General features: G+C 46.5%; 1 protein-coding gene across 1 annotated transcript in view; it reads right to left on the reverse strand.

The window, feature by feature from the left end:
* Positions 1-1,543: 1,543 nt before the first annotated feature.
* SIN3B (SIN3 transcription regulator family member B) overlaps positions 1,544-20,854 on the reverse strand; it is a 238,355-nt gene continuing 219,044 nt past the window's right edge. The window contains exon 18 of the mRNA XM_063914501.1: positions 1,544-2,570. Within this exon, the coding sequence (XP_063770571.1) occupies positions 2,340-2,570 (231 nt within the window). The 3' untranslated portion in view covers positions 1,544-2,339. The remainder of the gene's footprint in view (positions 2,571-20,854) is intronic.

The following is a 20,854-nucleotide window of genomic DNA, read 5'->3' on the forward strand; positions in this document are numbered from 1 at the left end:
AAGCGTAGTCAGCATATTGGAAAATGCAGCCCAAGGTGGGTCTTGATGTGCCACAGGTGCTGCGGCTGACTACGGGGGGCAGAACTCTCACTACCTGAACCCTCAGCAGAAATATTTTCCTCAGATAAATCCGTCTGCGGATTTCCCGCCCTGTGTAGCAGACATTATTGGGAATGTAGCCGTAGGGCGTAACAGTACAATATAGCCAGACAAACACAATACCTGATAATAACCCCGTGTTATGTGACCGCAAATGTACAGCACAACAGAGAAATTAAGCGGTATGAAGTGACTGAAACACAGTGAAAAATACTAAACAGTTTATCCTGTGGAACACTATATGGTATATGAGACCCTGACGCACTTAGATCCCCAGGGTAAAGAATATAGTGATAGCAATATGTGTGGTACACAGAAAAGAATTCACACAGCAGCTATAGGCACACACAGTCACAGGTACAATGCAGAAATTATTACATATAATCAATAAAACTGCACTGGACTAGTAATACTACATATAGCTATGTATGTATACAGATATAACAATGCACAGTAAACACTGGATGTATATCACAGAATACTTGTACTAAACATTCATATAGAATACTTGTACTAAACATTCACTTGTTCTTAACTAACGCTGTCTAAAGACATGTAGTGTCCTGTAAATGCACAGCGCTGATGAGGCAGGCGGCTTTACAGAGGAGACAGTGCCCAGCAGTCCCAGGATCAGCGCAGCTCTGTGAAATGGCGCCCAAACGCTGACATGCAGTTAGGGAGAGAGAGATATGCAGCTCCAGGGCGGGAACACCTGCTGTAGATGGCGCCTGGAACTGGGGGAGGGGCTACAGGTCCGCGCCTTATCCCCTCTGCTGGACTTCACCACCGGGTACTATGGCGCCTATGTTAAATGGATTTTATTAAATCCCACCTGTGCTCCCTGCCCTGGTGGATATAGTGGGGTCCCTGCATTGCCAGTGTCCATGCCAGCGGTGCGGTCCGTATCCTGGGACCGCGTCTGGATCGCGATTTCGTCGGGTCCCAGCTAGGCGACCCTCTTACCTCCTCCCTGAAGTGCGGTCACGCTATCCAGGATAGCAGCAGCGGTGATGTATGCCTTAAGGGAACCGAAGAGCCTCCGCTGCAAGTACCCGGCAACCAGGGCGCGGGAGTATGCAGCGCCGCTGAGGAAGGTGACAGAGCCGCAGCTCTATAGAGGAGGCGGTGCAGTGCATCCTGGGAACAGTCAAAGCTTTAGCCTGTTGGTGCCTCGGATCAAGATCCAACTCTACACCCCAATGTTATTCCCTGTGGAATACCAGTGTACCCCGCTGCAGAAACAAACATTTGTGTAGTAGTTTAAAATAATCTGTACGGAAAGATCCAAGAACATCCTGCCCGCAGAAAACCACAATCACAACGGTTACTTTTTCCTGATAAGATGTGTCCCTTGTAAATAATAATAAAAAAAATTGATCCCTGGGGAATTTAACATTGAGCCTTTAAATCAGTACAATACTGTACATTAAACACACACCGCTGATCATTTTACAGCACTTGATTTATTTAATATAAGTTTTATGTGGGTCAGTATAGACAAAACAAAATAGATTTGTGGCATTATTGAATACCATAAACATATAACCAAACCGTTCAAACCAGTCATTCTCAGAATTCCTGGGACTGAAATACTGTGTGGACAGTGCCAGACCAGAACAAAGGTTTAGGGGAAACAGGTAATACTAGTTCAGATCCTAGATCATTCCAAGTGCTTTAACTTCATGAACCACAGTTAACCTTTTCAGGCGGTTTGATAAATGGTACTCACGGAAATCCATGAGTTTCTTCAGCTTGGTTAATACCCTACAGTCTTAAATGGACAGCAATTTTCATTTACAGTTTGTTTGTTTTTTTAAATACAAAGGTGGCAATTCTCCAAGCACTGTGATTTACTTTTAATTCAAATCAAAATGCCCAGACATGGGGTAACTGACACCAACAATAGCTATTAAATGTAATAAATCACTTCATTAGTAATTGTGTAGACAAAATTTCAGTTGTATTTCTCCTGACAGGTTGCTGGGTTTGGCGACTTAACAGTGAGTACGCGTTTTAGAACATTTGAAGGCTTTTTTCACCCCATATTTGACAATGGTGTGTCAGAGGGTGAACGTTCATTTACAGAGTCCACAGTACAAAACTGAGCAATAATGGCACTGGTATTAACCGTTGTCTAGTGTCAGTCAGGCACCCCTCGAAGTACAGCAAAAAAAGAAAAAAAAAGCCCTGTAAAAAAGTTATTGAGCAGCAAATGCAGACAGGGGATTGGTGTGCGTATGTTAGGGAGAGGATGCCCGTCGTGTGTACTGCACTCTGTATCTGGTGACTGTCATGCCATGAACCTCAGAAACCTGACATATTGTCTTGCAGGGAACCATCTCTTCATCTTCTTCACCAGTCAACCAGTCCTGTACCAATTCTGCTGCCCTGGGATTGACATTTTCTTGTAACCAGCTCTTGTGCCAGGCAGCAAATTTCTCATGGTGCTTCTGGAAGACCATAGGCTGAAACTAAAGTTGAAACAAAATTTAAGTTTGAGAAGAGTAAGAGGGGAAAAAAAAAAAAAAAAACCCACTAAATTTCAAATGCAATTTAGGTTGGAGTATGAATAATAGGATTTTAATTACCTACCGGTAACTCCTTTTCTCGTAGTCCGTAGGGGATACTGGGAATCCATTTAGTACCATGGGGTATAGATGGGCCCACTAGGAGCCATGGGCACTATAGAAGTTTGATTAGGTGTGCTGGCTCCTCCCTCTATGCCCCTCCTACCAGACTCAGTCTAGGAAACTGTGCCAGAGATGACGGACATACTTTGTAAGAAGGAAATAGATAAGGAAAGTGGTGAGAATTCGAACCAGCACAACCATAACAAGAGGAAAGCCATGCTAACCAAAACTTGTAAACAGGAACAGCAACAGCTGAACCAAACAACATTTATTAACCAAGTAACAGTGCAGAAGAACGAAGCACCGGGCGGGAGCCCAGTATCCCCTACGGATTACGAGAAAAGGATTTACCGGTAGGTAATTAAAATCCTATTTTCTCTTACGTCCTAGGGGATACTGGGAATCCATTTATTACCATGGTGAGGTACCAAAGCTCCCAAACCGGGTGGGAGAGTGCTGAGGTTCCTGCAGAACTGAATGACCAAACTGAAGGTCCACAGAGGCCAAGGTATCAAACTTGTAAAACTTTGCAAACGTGTTCGAACCCGACCAAGTAGCTGCTTGGCAGAGCTGTAATGCCGAGACACCCCGGGCAGCCGCCAAAGAGGAACCCACCAACCTAGTAGAGTGGGCTTGTACAGATTTTGGAATCGGCAAGCCTGCCGTGGAATAAGCATGCTGAATAGTGAGCCTGATCCAGCGAGCAATTGACTGCTTTGAAGCAGGACACCCAATCTTGTTGGCACCATATAAAACAAACAGCGAGTCCGATTTCCTGTGACGAGCAGTTCGCTTTACATACTGTATACCTTCAAAGCCCTTACAACGTCCAAAGACTTTGAAGTAGCAGAGGCGTCCGTAACAACAGGAACCACAATTGGCTGGTTGATATGAAACACAGACACCACCTTAGGAAGAAATTGCTGACGAGTCCTGAGTTCAGCTCTGTCCTCATGGAAAATCAAGTAGTGGCTCTTGTAAGACAATGCCCCCAGTTCCGACACACATCTTGCTGAAGCCAAGGCCAAAAGTGTGACGGTCTTCCACGTAAGGTACTTTCCGTCTACCTCCTGTAATGGTTCAAACCATTACAATCGGACCGATTAGAGGAACTGCAGCACCAAATTTAGATCCCAAGGTGCCATGGGAGGCACAAAGGGAGGTTGGATGTGCAGAACACCTTTTAAGAAGGTCCGGACCTCAGGGAGAGAAGCCAATTGTTTCTGAAAGAAAATAGACAAGATCGAAATCTGGACTTTTATGGTGCCTAGACGTAGGCCCACATCCACTCCCAACTGCAGAAAAAGCAGGAAACATCCCAGATGAAATTCCACCGCAGAATATTGTCTGCTCTCAAACCAAGAGACATATTTCTTCCAGATACGATGGTAATGTTTAGACGTTACCCCCTTCCTGGCATGGATCATAGTCGGGATGACCTTGTCTGGAATTCCTCTCCTGGCTTGAATCAGCCGTTCAACTTCCACTCCATTAAACGAAGCCATGGTAAGTCTTGATAGACGAACGGGCCTTGTTGCAGAAGATCCTCGCGAAAAGGCAGAGGCCACGGATCTTCGTTCCGCATACCAGGCCCTTCGTGGCCAGTCCGGATCAATGAAGATTGCTTGAACCTTTTCCCTTTTTATTCTTTTTAGAATTCTTGGGACCAGAGGAAGTGGAGGAAACATGTACACCAGCTGGTAGACCCACGGAGTTGTCAGGGCATCTACCGCCACAGCCTGTGGGTCTCTCGACTTGGAACAACACCGCTTGAGCTTCTTGTCGAGTCTAGAGGCTATCATGTTGATCTGTGGATATCCCCACCGACACGTCAACCACCAGAACACTTCCGGTGTGAAGGCCCCAATCCCCCGGGTGCAGGTTGTGTCTGCTGAGGAAGTCTGCTTCCCAGATGTCTACTCCCGGAATGAAGACCGTCGACAACGCCACGGTGTGTTTTTCCGCCCAGAGGAGAATTATTGACATCTCTGACATTGCAGCTCCGCTCTTTGTTCCACCCTGTCAGTTTATGTACGTCACCGCCATCACATTTTCCAACTGGAACTGAATGGCCTGATTCTGAAGAAGCCTGCAGAAGGGCATTGTAGATAGCCTTGAGTTCCACTTTGTTTACTGGAAGGACGACTTCCTGACTTGACTATCTTCCATGAAACTGAACCCCCTGGGTGACTGCACCCCAACCTCTCAGGCTTGCGTTTGTGGTTAGCAGAATCCAATTCTGAATCCCGAACCTCCGACCCTCGACTAGGTGACAAGTATGTAGCCACCACAGGAGGGAGATCCTGGCTTTTGGGGACAGACGAATCCTCTGGTGCATGTGAAAATGCGATCTGGACCATTTGTCCAACAGATCCAGCTGGAAGGGCATGAAACCTTCCGTACTGAATCGCCTCGTAAGAGGTCACCATTTTTCCCAGAAGTCGTATGCAGAGATGGACAGAGATCCTGGTTGGCTTCAGGACAGCCCGAACCATCGACTGGATTATCATTGCCTTTTCCAAGGGAAGGAATACTTTCTGAGACTATGTCCAGTATCATTCCCAGGAAATGAAGCCTCTGCATTGGTTCTAGGTGAGATTTTGGTAGGTTCAGAATCCACCCATGATCCAGGAGTAGTCTGGTTGAGAGACCAATGTTCTCCAACAACTGCTCCCGGGATGGTGCCTTTATCAGAAGCTCGTCCAGGTACGGAATTATGATCACTCCTTGTCTGCGGAGCAGTAACATCATCTTTGGTGAACACCCTCGGTGCCATGGAGAGACCAAATGGCAGGGCCTGGAACTGGTAGTGACAGTCCTGCAGTGCAAACCGTAGATAAGTCTGATGAGGCGTCCAGATCGGAATGTGAAGGTACGCATACTTGATATCCAGAGACACTAGGAATTCCCCCTCCTCCAGACATGAGATTACCGCTCTCAGAGACTCCATCTTGAATTCGAACACTCATAATTACGGGTTCAACGATTTGAGGTTCAGAATCGGTATTACCAAACCGTCCAGCTTCGGTACTACAAACAAGCTGGAACAGTAATCCTTGGTTTGTAGATGAGGCGGAACTGGAACAATGACCTGGGTCTGTAACAGTTTTTGAATGGCGTCCAGTAAGGTTATTCTTGCCTCTTGTGAAACTGGTAAGCCTGATCTGAAGAATATGTGAGGTGGGTGCTCCTGGAACTCCAGTCTGTAGCCCTGGGATATAAGGTCTTTAACCCAGGAATCCTGGCATGATCTTGTCGAGACATGACTGAAGGCGGAAGGTTTTGAGGAAGCAGAGCTTGACCTCTGTTGCTGTGACCCGGCAGTAGCTGGTTCTCGTGGTTTACCTCTAGCGGCGGTAGAACCACCTCTGGTCTTGCCCCTAAACTTGGCAGTCCAAAAGGACTGTAAATTGGATCCTGAACAGGCCTTCCTAGCTGGGGGAGCTGCAGAAGGTAGGCATGTGGACTTACCTGCAGTAGCTTTGGAGATCCATTTGTCTAGTTCATCTCCAAATAAGGCCTCACCTGTGAAAGGTAGGACTTCCATGCCTTTCCCGGAGTCCGCGATCGCAGTCCACTGGCGTAGCCCTAAGCCCCTGCGTGCCGACACTGCCATAGCTGTAGTGCGTGCATTAAGCAAGCATCTCTCTTTTATGGCTTCCACCATAAAGTTTACAGAGTCCTGTATATGTTGCAGGAGCAAAATAATCTCCTCTTGAGGTAAGGTGTCTAACCCCTCAATTAGGTTACCCGACCATTTAGCAATGGCTCGCGTAATCCACCCACATGCTATAGTGGGTTTCTGGGACAACCCAGCAGCTGTATGCAAAGATTTCAGCGTAGTTTCAATCTTGCTATCAGCCGAGTCTTTTAGGGAGGCTGCACCCGGGACAGGCAATACAATTTTCCGTGAGAGCCTGGAGACTGATGCATCCACTATCGGTGGATTTTCCCATTTTTTCCTATCCGCAGGAGGAAAAGATGATATCAACCTTTTAGGGATTTGAAATTTCTTATCTGGATTAACCCACGGTTCTTCAAACAGGGTATTGAGTTCCATTGACACAGGAAAAGTAGCTGAGGATTTTTTCTTTATATTAAAGTAAGATTCCTCAATCTCCTTTGTCACCTTATTAGAGATATTGAGGGCTTCCCTCATAGCATCTATGAGAGCCTCTATTCCCTGCGACAGAGTACCCTCCCTTACCTCTGAGTCCACCTCACCCTCCTCATTATCAGGACATGGGCCAAAGTACGTCTTTGCGGACAAATGGCAGGGGACTGAGACGCTGGTCTGGGTACGGAGTCCTTTTTCATAAACTCAGCCATAGACTGTCTTAAGTGTTAAGTCTCTTTCTCATTCTGAGATAATTTAGTAGAAATGGTGGAAATCATTCCCCTAATGGAGTCCAGCCATGCTGGTTCTGCCCCACTAGCCTGGGAAGGGATACTACACACCAGTGAACCCCCTGGAGAAGAGGAACATTGTGCTTTACATGAAACAGTCTTTGCCTGACATACTGTAGCAGTGACAGCACACACACACAGAGGAAAAATAAGAATTTACTCACCGGTAATTCTATTTCTCGTAGTCCGTAGTGGATGCTGGGAACTCCGTAAGGACCATGGGGAATAGCGGGCTCCGCAGGAGACTGGGCACTCTAAAGAAAGATTAGGTACTATCTGGTGTGCACTGGCTCCTCCCTCTATGCCCCTCCTCCAGACCTCAGTTAAGGAAACTGTGCCCGGAAGAGCTGACATTACAAGGAAAGGATTTGGAATCCAGGGTAAGACTCATACCAGCCACACCAATCACACCGTACAACTTGTGATAACCTTACCCAGTTAACAGTATGAACAACAACTGAGCATCACTCAACGGATGGCTCATAACAATAACCCTTATTAAGCAATAACTATATACACGTATTGCAGAAAGTCCGCACTTGGGACGGGCGCCCAGCATCCACTACGGACTACGAGAAATAGAATTACCGGTGAGTAAACTCTTATTTTCTCTAACGTCCTAGTGGATGCTGGGAACTCCGTAAGGACCATGGGGATTATACCAAAGCTCCCAAACGGGCGGGAGAGTGCGGATGACTCTGCAGCACCGAATGAGCAAACACAAGGTCCTCCTCAGCCAGGGTATCAAACTTGTAGAACTTTGCAAAAGTGTTTGAACCCGACCAAGTAGCCGCTCGGCAAAGCTGTAAAGCCGAGACCCCTCGGGCAGCCGCCCAAGAAGAGCCCACCTTCCTTGTGGAATGGGCTTTCACTGATTTTGGATGCGGCAATCCAGCCGCAGAATGAGCCAGCTGAATCGTGCTACAGATCCAGCGAGCAATAGTTTGCTTTGAAGCAGGAGCACCCAGCTTATTGGGTGCATACAGAATAAACAGCGAGTCAGTCTTCCTGACTCCCGCCGTTCTGGAAACATATATTTTCAAAGCCCGGACTACGTCCAGCAACTTGGAGTCCACCAAGTCCCGCGTAGCCGCAGGCACCACAATAGGTTGGTTCAAATGAAACGATGATACCACCTTTGGGAGAAATTGGGGACGAGTCCTCAATTCTGCCCTGTCCATATGGAAGATTAGATAGGGGCTTTTACATGACAAAGCCGCCAATTCTGACACACGCCTAGCCGATGCTAAGGCCAACAGCATGACCACTTTCCACGTGAGATACTTTAGTTCCACGGTCTTAAGTGGCTCAAACCAGTGGGATTTCAGGAAATCCAACACAACGTTAAGATCCCAAAGTGCCACTGGTGGCACAAAAGGGGGCTGAATATGCAGCACTCCCTTAACAAACGTCTGAACCTCAGGCAGTGAAGCCAGTTCTTTTTGAAAGAAAATGGATAGGGCCGAAATCTGGACCTTTATGGACCCTAATTTTAGGCCCATAGACACTCCTGACTGTAGGAAGTGCAGGAATCGACCCAGCTGGAATTCCTCTGTAGGGTCCGTCCTGGCCTCACACCAAGCAACATATTTTCGCCATATACGGTGAAAATGCTTTGCTGTCACGTCCTTCCTAGCCTTTATCAGCGTAGGAATAACTTCATCCGGAATGCCTTTCTCCGCTAGGATCCGGCGTTCAACCGCCATGCCGTCAAACGCAGCCGCGGTAAGTCTTGGAACAGACAGGGCCCTTGTTGCAGCAGGTCCTGTCTGAGAGGCAGAGGCCATGGGTCCTCTGTGCGCATTTCTTGCAGTTCCGGGTACCAAGTCCTTCTTGGCCAATCCGGAACAATGAGTATTGTTCTCACTCCTCTTTTTCTTACAATTCTCAGCACCTTTGGCATGAGAGGAAGAGGAGGAAACACATATACCGACTGGAACACCCACGGTGTCACTAGCGCGTCCACAGCTATCGCCTGAGGGTCCCTTGACCTGGCGCAATATCTTTTTAGCTTTTTGTTGAGGCGGGACGCCATCATGTCCACCTGTGGCAGTTCCCATCGATTTGCAATCTGTGTGAAGACATCTTGATGAAGTCCCCACTCTCCCGGGTGGAGGTCGTGTCTGCTGAGGAAGTCTGCTTCCCAGTTGTCCACTCCCGGAATGAACACTGCTGACAGTGCTTGCACGTGATTCTCCGCCCAACGAAGAATCTTTGTGGCTTCCGCCATTGCCACCCTGCTTCTTGTGCCGCCCTGGCGGTTTACATGGGCGACCGCCGTGATGTTGTCTGACTGAATCAGCACTGGTTGGTCTCGAAGCAGGGACTCCGCTTGACTCAGGGCGTTGTATATGGCCCTTAGTTCCAGTATATTTATGTGCAGACAAGTCTCCTGACTTGACCACAGCCCTTGGAAGTTTCTTCCCTGTGTGACTGCCCCCCATCCGCGGAGGCTTGCATCCGTGGTCACCAGGACCCAGTCCTGAATGCCGAATCTGCGACCTTCGAGAAGGTGAGCACTCTGCAGTCACCACAGGAGAGACACCCTGGCTCTGGGGGATATGGTGATTAACCGATGCATCCGAAGATGTGATCCGGACCACTTGTCCAGTAAGTCCCATTGGAAGGTCCTCGTATGGAACCTGCCGAAGGGAATGGCCTCGAATAATGCCACCCTCCTTCCCAGGACTCGAGTGCAGTGATGTTTTGGTTTTAATAGATTCCTGACCAGTGTCACGAGCTCCTGAGCTCTCTCTATCGGGAGATAAACCCTTTGCTGGTCTGTATCTAGGATCATGCCTAGGAGAGGAAGATGAGCTGTAAGAACCAACTGCGACTTTGGAATATATAGAATCCAGCCGTGTTGCCGTTTCACTTCCAGAGAAAGTGATACGCTGTTCAGCAACTGCTCTCTTGATCTCGCTTTTATGAGGAGATCGTCCAAGTACGTGATAATAATGACACCTTGCTTCCGCAGGAGCACCATCATTTCCGCCATTACCTTGGTGAATATTCTCAAGGTCGTGGAGAGACCAAACGGCAACGTCTGAAATTGGTAATGACCATCCCGTACCGCAATTCTGAGGTACGCCTGATGAGGTGGATAAATGGGGACATGAAGGTATGCAACCTTTATGTCCCGAGTCACCATAAAATCTCCCCCTTTCAGGCTTGCAATAACCGCTCTTAGCGATTCCATCTTGAACTTGAACCCTTTCAGGTATATGTTCAGGGATTTTAAATTCAATATGGGTCCGACCGAACCGTCTGGTTTCGGGATTACAACATGGTCGAAAAATAATCCCCTCCTTGTTGAAGGAGGGGAACCTTGACCACCACCTGTTGAAGATACAATTTATGAATTGCAGTTAACACTGTTTCCCTCTCGTGGGGGGAAACCGGCAGGGCCGTCGGTGAGGGGGCATCTTCTCAAAGTCCAGCTTGTATCCCTGAGACACAATATCTATTGCCCAGGGATCTAACCGGGAGTGAACCCACTTGTGGCTGAACTTACGAAGGCGTGCCCCCACCGGGCCTAGCTCCGCCTGTGGAGCCCCAGCGACAAGCGGTGGATTTTTCTAGAGGCCGGGGAGGACTTCTGTTCCTGGGAACTAGCTGTGTTGTGCAGCTTCTTTTCTCTGCCCCCGCCTCTGGCAAGAAAGGACGCACCTCGGACTTTCTTGTTTCTATATTTGAAAGGCTGCATTTGATACTGTCGTGCTTTCCTAGGCTGTGCAGGAATATAAGGCAAAATTTTAGAATTACCAACTATAGCTGTGGAGACCAGGTCCGAGAACCCTTCTCCACACAATCCTCAGCCTTCCACATGCCTCTTAAGTCGGCCTCATCTGTGCATTGCATATTCTACAGGACACATCAAGCAGAAATCGACATAGTTTTGACTCTAGGACCCAGTATACTCATGTCTCTTTGGGCATGTTTTATATATATATATATATATATATATAGTCCAAAAGAAAGATACGGCACTCCAGGGCTAATATAACATGCCTTAGGGCAGCAGAGAATAAAGCTGGCGGCGCAGCATAATTGTGTCAACGTTTCATTTAATTTCTTAAATTTCGTCAGGACAATATTGTCCGTGATATTGGGGGGGGGGGGTTTACATATATACAGTGCCTGACTGTATATATGTATTTTATGCCAAAAAGGTACTTCAATTGCTGCCCAGGGCGCCCCCCCCAGCGCCCTGCACCCTACAGTGACAGTGTGAAAGTGTGCTGGGAGCAATGGCGCACAGCTGCGGTGCTGTGCGCTACCTTAAATGAAGACAGGAGTCTTCTGCCGCCGATTTCGCCGTCTTCAAGCTTCTGTTCTTCTGGCTCTGCGAGGGGGACGGCGGCGTGGCTCCGGGAACGGACGATCGAGGACAGGTGCCTGTGTTCGAACCCTCTGGAGCTAATGGTGTCCAGTAGCCGAAGAAGCGCAACCTAGCTGCAGATAGGTAGGTTTGCTTCTCTCTCCTCAGTCCCACGTAGCAGTGAGTCTGTTGCCAGCAGAAGCTCACTGAAAATAAAAAACCTAACAAATACTTTCTTTTACTAAAACTACACAAAGACCCTGTTAATCCTCCAGGGCGTCAGATAGTCTCGGGGATAGGTTCTCTTTCCTCTCGACTATCCAAATATGTAGATTCCTTCTTACAAATACTGGTACAGGAACAAAAGAGCTATGTGAAAGATACATTACACATTCTACAAATATTAGAAACTGTAGAATGGCAAAGTCACTATGTCCTTTGCACTAGCGATGTCCGCTCACTATACACATGTATAGCTCATGATATCGGGAGTGATGCCAGTAGATTCTTTTTATCTAAATGTACAGAACTCCCAAATTCACAAATAAATTTCATTATTAGCTGTATACAGTATATACTGAGTAGAAACTATTTTTGGAACCAAGGAGTGTTCTACAATCAGAAGAAATGGACAGCAATGGGTTCCTCCTTCGCACCCAGTTACGCAAATTTATTCGTGGCCAGGTGGGAGGAGGAAACCATTTGGGAAAATAACCCATTTAGGGAGTATATCGTCATTTGGAGGAGATACATCGACGATCTGTTCATATGGAGTGGGCCGAGAGATATTCTATCTGAATTATCTTCAATACATGGAGAATAATCACTATGGACTGGAATTCACATCCACTGTCAGCCCAGATATGGTAATATACCTAGACTTGGAGATTTTCATCCAGGAAAACCAAATATGTACACGGAACCATACAAAAGAATGTAGTGGCAACAATACACTTAGTCGAACCAGTAATCATCATACCAATTGGCTGAAGAATATTCCGAATGGACAATTTAGAAGACTCAGGAGGAATTGTACACATTCAGAAACTTACATACAACAATGTCAAATCATGAAAAAGAAATTTATGGACAAAGGATACAAAGAAGAATATCTTCACACTGAAATCGAGCAGATTGCCAAGATGGACAGAAGATCAATGTACCAATACAAACAAGAAACCAGTAACGCTGACAATAAGACAGTGTTCGTAACACAATTTAACAGTCAGCACCACCAGTTTGAATTTATACTGCAGAAACATTGGCACATTTTACAGTTAGATAAACAATTAAAACCATATATAAAGGACAAACCACAGATTGTGTATAGAAAGGCAAGAAGTCTGAAGCAAAATTTAGTCAAAAGCTATACACAGATGGAGACAACAAATCAAGAAGACAGAAAAGGTAATTTCCATTGTTTGTGTTGCCGCCCCTGCAAGATAACTGGTAATAAATCCACAAAACCAATCTCTGAATTTATGTCAAATATAACTAAGAAGATATACAACATTAGAGAAAAAATCACATGCGACTCAGAAGGAGTCATCTATCTTCTCTATTGCCCTTGTGGATTCCAGTATATTGGACAGACCAAGAGAAAACTTCGAGTCAGGATCTCTGAACATATATATATATAATATATACAAGGAATTGGACACACATAGTGTCTCCAAACACTACAAAGATTGTCACAATAGTGACCCATCAAGTCTGAAATTTATAGGGATTCAAAAGATATTTAAAAACTGGAGAGGAGGAGATATAAGTCTTGAATTAAGAAAGAGGGAAACCAAATGGATATATTGTATGAGAACTTTACAACCAGAGGGATTAAATGTTGAAATAGATGTTAACGCCTTCTTGCTAGACAATTAATTCCATTAGATTACCACATGAAATTACTATCAGGAATATATTAAGCAATTATATTAATCTTATTGAACGCCATACCAAAAATTAACGAAAAAATTCTTTTTACACCCTTAGGGAACATAAGGGCACATGGTTGCCGCTTTTTATTTATAACTTCCATTTTAACATTTCCTGTTTTAAGTAAAAATCAATAAAGTTTTTTAACTATAAATAAGAAGTCTATACAAACAAACACCATCCTAGTTAAAGGGTTTTTGAACCCGAAACGCGTTGGAGATTCTACGGTGTATAACGGAGGACCTTCTGCCAGTGTATGCACACGCTGGCACGCTCCGAAGCAAGAAAGCCGCATGAGAAGACTAAGCCGGAGCGGCCGTAGCAACGGAAAGACGGGACCAATTACATCCGCGGCAGACACTTATGCAGTAACATCAAGCCGCGAGAGGTACAAGTAGGGATAGCAGGGAGAGTAATACCCGCATAAAAGGACTGTTCAGCCCGACCTTAATTGGGAAACCACTACTACTAATTATCTCCGTTACACCACCTTATCACAAAAGAGCTGTAACATTGTTATTAACCAATTTCTTTTTTACAGGTATGTGCGTTCAACACATAATTTAAATAATCAAGCACTCCTATTGATTGTTTCTTTTATTGGTATTTATTATATGGAGCTGCTGACAAAGCATATACAAGCGCGGCAATTATTTTATTATCTTACTTTCTTTTACTAGCAGGCTCAGGAGAGCCCACTAGGAGCACCCAGCTCTGGCCGGGCACAGATTCTAACTGAGGTCTGGAGGAGGGGCATAGAGGGAGGAGCCAGTGCACACCAGATAGTACCTAATATTTCTTTAGAGTGCCCATTCTCCTGCGGAGCCCGCTATTCCGCCTGGTCTTTACGGAGTTCCCAGCATCCACTAGGACGTTAGAGAAAGGTTAAATACACAGTTAACCCACAAAGAGCCCTTCCAGGGAGAGACAGAGAGAGTATGGAACCAGCACACGGCGTCCTTATTGTGAATGCCAAGCATAGCCAGGTCGCAGACTAAGTACCTAGATTAGGGACTTAATACACTAATAAGCACCCCCCCACGCTATAACCCCCTGGTACCTCTGAGGTAATCTGGAGTCTCTCCGGAGGAGCTGCGTGTCCCTGTCAGACAGCGTCAGTGTCAGCTGCAGTAGGGAAAATGGCGCTTGTGAGCTGCTGGATCCACTCATAGTGAAGCACCACCCCTTCAATGGCGCGGTCTTCCCGCTCTTCTTTATACTGGCTGTGTGTGTGTCTATGTGCATAAAATGGAGTAAACCTCATTTAATGGCTGTGGTGCCAGTCTGGGTACTGTGTACGTTGTAGTGTACACAGTCAGGAGACTCAGTCCGCCCCGTTCAGAAGCTGTGCGTCTCCATACCCTCATGCCACCATAATGGCCGGCGACCCGCTAACCGGGACGCCGGCTTAGTACTCACCACTCTTCTTCTGTTAGGGGTGTCGGCGTGCTGCGGGAATGTACGCTCGCCGTGGCGGGGCTTGCAAATAGTTGCCTCAGGAGCTAGTGTCCTGTCAGCAGGGAATGGGACAATTAACCCTTCAAAAGGTTGGGCCGTTCCCCCCACCTCCTCCCCAAGTCCCACGAAGCAGGCAGGCTGGTGCCATCCAGTCCTGCCTGAAAATAATAAACTTAGAAAATAAATGCAGAAAACTCTTCAGGAGCTTCCAGCAACGTGACCGGCTCCTCCGGGCATATTTTCTAAACTGAGTCTGGTAGGAGGAGCATAGAGGGAGGAGCCAGCACACCTAATCAAACTTCTATAGTTCCCATGACTCCTATTGGACCAGTCCATACCCCATGGCACTAAATGGATTCCCAGTATCCCCTAGGACGTAAGAGAAATAAACGTTATGGTAAGAACTTACCGTTGATAGCGTGATTTCTCTTATGTCCACAGGTATCCACAGGATAACATTGGGATATTGTCGAGCGACAGCGAAAATGGCACCAACACGGTCACAAGCTTTCTGGCCTCCCAGGATGCATTGGGGCCTCCACTATATAGTCCCGCCCACTGACTCAGTCAGATCAGTTCTTTCCACAGCGATTATAGGCAGGAACATTAGGTAGAGACCTGTACAGGCGATAAGAACACACATGCACACCCTTCCATACAAGAAGGAAGAGGTTTTTAGTGTTTGTCTAGATCCTCAAATCAGATGCGTCCGGGTGGGATCCCTGTGGATACCTGTGGACATAAGAGAAATCACGTTATCAACGGTAAGTTCTTACCATAACGTTTATTTCTCTGGCTGGGTCCACAGGATTATCCACAGGATAACATTGGGATTCCCAAAGCCATTTTAGTGGTGGGGACGCTCCTGATTGCACAGGAGGACCTTTCGCCCGAAGTCTGCATCATGAGAGGCAAAAGTATCCAAGGCATAATGTCTGATGAATGTGTTTATGGAAGACCATGTGGCTGCCTTACATATCTGTTCTGCTGATGCACCCTGTTGTGCTGCCCAAGAAGGACCTACCTTACGTGTAGAGTGTGCAGAGACATTAGCCGGAATAGGGAGATCTGCATGAGAATAAGCTTCAGATATTACCACTCGGAGCCATCTCGCCAGCGTCTGTTTACTAGCAGGCCAACCTCTCCTATGGAATCCGTAGAGGATGAAGAGGGAATCTGTTTTCCTGATGGCACTAGTACGATCTATATAGATTTTTAAAGACCGGACCACGTCCAGTGACGCTTCTCCCGCAGATAGTCCCGATACCTGAAAAGCTGGGACTACAATCTCTTCATTCAGGTGAAACTTTGACACCACCTTTGGAAGATAACTAGATCTCGTTCTGAGAACTGCTCTGTCTGGAAAAAAACTTAGGAAAGGAGACTTACATGATAATGCTCCTAAATCTGACACTCTTCTGGCTGACGCCATTGCCAGTAAAAAAAGAACTTTAATCGTTAACCACTTAAGATCCGCTCTCTCAAGTGGTTCAAACAAAGGACCCTGGAGAAATTTAAGAACTAAATTCAAATCGCAGGGAGCTGCAGGAGGAACAAATGGAGGTTGAATATGTACTACTCCTTGGAAAAACGTACGTACATCCTGTAGGTCAGAAATCTTCTGCTGAAACCATACAGTCAACGCTGAGACTTGCACCCTCAAGGAAGCAACCTTCAACCCCTTATCTAATCCTGCCTGCAGAAAATCCAAAATTCTAGCTACTTTAAAGGCTCTTGGATTGTAATTTTTTCCAGAACACCAATGAATATAGGCTTGCCATATTCTATGATATACACGGGCCGAAGAAGGCTTTCTTGCTCTAAGCATGGTTTGGATTACTTGCTTTGAAAATCCTTTAGCCTCTAAGATAGAGGTTTCAACAGCCACGCCGTCAAAGACAGGCGATCCAGATGACTGTGACAACAAGGACCCTGCATTAACAGATCTGGACGTTGAGGGAGCAGTATTGGTGCTTCCACGGACATTCTCCACAGATCTGTGTACCAATGCCTTCTTGGCCAAGCTGGAGCTATTAGAATGATTGCTCCTTTTGCCTGTTTTATCTTTCTCACTACTCTGGGTAACAGAGATATTGGAGGGAACAGATATGCCAGCTGAAACCTCCATTCTACTGACAGTGCGTCTACCAGGACTGCTCCTGGGTCCCTTGTTCTTGATCCGTACCTCGGAACTTTGTTGTTTAGACGAGACGCCATAAGGTCTATCTCCGGTAGACCCCATCTGTTCACCAGTGTCTGAAACACTTCTGGGTGTAGTGCCCATTCGGTTTCCTGAATGGTGTGCCGACTGAGAAAATCCGCTTCCCAATTTAGTACACCCGGGACAAATACTGCTGACAATGCTGGGAGATGGAGTTCTGCCCACTTTAGAATGGGAGTTACTTCCTCCATCAGACTCTTGCTGTGAGTCCCTCCTTGATGATTTAGGTATGCTACTGCCGTCGCATTGTCTGAGCGGATCTGGACTGGTCTTCCTTGTAGATTGTCCTTTGCCTGAACTAGGGCCAAGTAAATGGCTCTAATTTCTAACAGATTTATCGGCAGGCGACTTTCCCTTGCGGTCCATTTTTCCTGGAACCATAGGCTTCCGAGTACCGCCCCCCAACCTTGCAGGCTGGCATCTGTCGTCAGGACTTGCCACTCTTTTATCCAAAAGGGTCTCCCCTTGTTTAAATGGTCTGTCTGTAGCCACCATGCTAGAGACCTTTTTACATTTACTGGAATCTTTATCATCTGCTTCTTTATTGTTTGATGATTTCCGTTCCATTTTGTCAAAATGAGATGCTGCAATGGTCTGGAGTGGAATTGCGCATATTCCACCATGTCGAACGTTGATACCATCAGACCCAACAGTCGCATTGCTGCATGGACTGACATTGTCTGGGCTTGCAACGCTTCCTGAGCCATGACCTGCACCTTGACTATTTTCTTCTCTGGTAAGAGAACTCTCTGTAGGTCTGAATCCAATATGGCTCCCAAATGAACCATCCGCTGTGATGGATTCAGGGACGACTTCTCCCAATTTATGAGCCACCCGTGTCTCTGTAAACAAACTATCGTTTGTTGGAGATGGCTCAACAGTAAATCTTGCGACTGTGCTAAGATTAATAGGTCGTCTAGGTATGGGAATATCCTTATCCCTTGTTTGCGCAGACAAGCTGCCATAACCACCATGATCTTGGTAAACACCCTGGGGGCTGTAGCTAGCCCGAAGGGCAGAGCTTGGAACTGGAAGTGTTCCTTGAGGATGGCAAACCTGAGGTAACACTGATGTGATAGTGCTATATGCACATGTAGGTAAGCATCCCGCACATCCAGAGATACCATATAGTCTCCCGGTTCCATAGCCAACATTATGGAGCGTAACGTCTCCATGTGGAACTTCGGGATCCATATGTAATTGTTCAACATCTTCAGATTTAGAATTGGTCGATATGACCCATTTGGTTTCTGGATTAGAAACAGATTGGAGTAATACCCCTGTCCCTTTTGTGATGGAGGTACTGGGACAATCACACCTGACTGCAGTAATTTTTGGACTGCTTCTTGCAGGGCATTGGCCTTCGACTCTATACGAGACGGGCTGGTGCAAAAAAATCTTTGAGGAGGCTGCCTCCTGAATGGGAACCCATACCCCCTGAGATACTACCTTCTGCACCCAGGTATCTGTTGTTGACTGTTGCCATGTGGGTGCAAATTGCAGGAGTCGGCCCCCAACCCTGGAATCCTCCAGGCGGAGGCCCGTCTCTTCAGGCTGAGGGCTTTTGTTCAGGTTTGGAAGCTGGCTTTTTGCTAGCCCACTGCTTCCTACCCCTGGATTTAAACTGGGGTTGTTTAGGCTCCTCTTTACCTTTCGCTTTGCTTTGCCAGCGAAATGAGCGAAATTTTAAACCCTTGGACTTAGGGTTGTAGGTAGCCGGAAATCTGACCTTCTTCGATTCAGCCTCTGACTCTAGGATATCCGATAAAGGTTTTCCAAATAATATATTACCCACGAAAGGCAATGCTTCCAATTCCTTCTTGGACTCCGCATCTGCCTTCCAGGTCCGTAGCCAGACTGCTCTGCGAGCGACTACTGCCAGGGCTGAAGCTTTAGAAGCAACAGTGCCTACATCAATGGCTGCTTCTTCTAAATACTGGGCAGATTGTCTTAAACGGCAAAGACGATCCTCTTGCTCCCTAGTAGGAGAAGGGATGTCATTCTCTAGTTCCTCTATCCATTCGCCCATTGCCTTTGCTACCCAGGCCGAAGCCATAGCAGGTCTTACCACTGCACCCACAAGAGAAAAAATATTTTTCAATAGGCTCTCTACCCTCCTGTCTGTGACATCATTCAAAGAGGTAGATGACAGTGGCAAAGCAGATTTGTGCACTAGTCGCAGAAAATGTGCATCTACTTTTGGAGGAACTTCTCTCTTCGAACAATCTCCAGCAGGAAATGGATAAGAATCCTATCTCCTAGGAATCTTATACTTTTTACCGGGCGCTGCCCAAGACTCATCCATCATTTCCGTCAACTCCTCTGACGCTGGAAATTCAGCTTTCACTGACTTTGTTCGTTTGAATACAGGTGCTTTTGCTTTTAACGCTGTCTTGGCTGGTTCTTCCAGAGAAAGCACAGCCTTTACTGCATTAATGAGTTCAGCTACATCATCTGAACTAAAGCTCTGCGACTGATCATCATACGGAGTTGAATCTATTGTTTCCACATCATCATCCGATGTATCCTCTTGTGTAGTCTGCCATACAGACGTATCTGTCTTAGTCTTACCTACCCCTTGGTTGCTTGTAGAGGCTACTGGAACCAAACCATAGGAAGGGAGCTGCATGTATGGGTTCATAGTGTAACCTAACCCTTGAGGTGGTGCTACTGGAGCTAACCTGTCCGCTATTGAAGACAGAGTCTTTGCGAACATATTCCATAGTGGCTCTACTGGAGGTTGAACTAACTCCTGTTTTTTACTTTGCTGAAAAGCGAAACAGTTTGCACACAAACCCTCATAAGTGACCAATTGAATCATATCAATTACCCCTGACTTACAAGATAAGCATGTTAGGGCTGTAGGAGTGCTTGACAAATTCTCCTCATCACTTTTGCCGCTCACAGACATTTTTTCTGATATTGACTACACAATTTTGTGACTGAACCACACCCTATAATCAGTATATAGAGGTGAAATCAATCTGACCACAGTGCACCTGATTTGAGGGTCAGAACAGGACTGACATTACACAGAAAAGTCAGCACACATACTAGCAGTCAGTCACATGTTAAAGCATTTAGACATTGTCATATGAGAATACAACCTCCATAATAACTTATACATAAGTAGGAAAATTGTACTTCTGTTTAACTGGTTCTTTTTCAACATAACATGCAGAAAACACAGTAATATACAGGTCTCATATGCAATAGGTACTAAAAATTAACAGTGCACACTAAGAAGTAGAAGGAATTTTTAGTACTGCATACCCTGCCTCCAGGGAGCGGGATACAGGGAGACTCACCACACTTCCATATCCAAGCAAAGACGCTCGAAAGACGCTGAGTGGATTCAGACGCTACTGGTGTACACTGCCGCTCTTGGTAACTGATAACGGACACGGACGCTCACCAACGGACACGGACGCTGAGCGACTCCACGTGCATGCAGACACTAAAGGCCTGCGACTCGGTCTGGGCGGGTTTATATCCAGTGTACACAACCGCAGCGTCTAAGCTGCGACCGAGTACCCTCGTGGTAGCGTCTGAGCCGGAAGTGAGGTCATTCAGTTCATGAAACGAGAGACCCGCGGGAACTGGCCATGAACTCGGAGGAGGGACGGCCAGGAGAGCGTCTGAAACCCCCTGTTGACTTAAACTCCCAGGATCGCGGCCTCACCTAGTCCTGGCGCCTATGATCCCCGGAGCGTAGCGCTGTCACACTCGAGATGTTCGGCGCATCAACACGCTGTTTGTAGTCTCCACCAAATCAGCGTAGCTGTG

Source organism: Pseudophryne corroboree, chromosome 1 (assembly GCF_028390025.1).
Source record: "Pseudophryne corroboree isolate aPseCor3 chromosome 1, aPseCor3.hap2, whole genome shotgun sequence".
NCBI lineage: Eukaryota > Metazoa > Chordata > Amphibia > Anura > Myobatrachidae > Pseudophryne > Pseudophryne corroboree.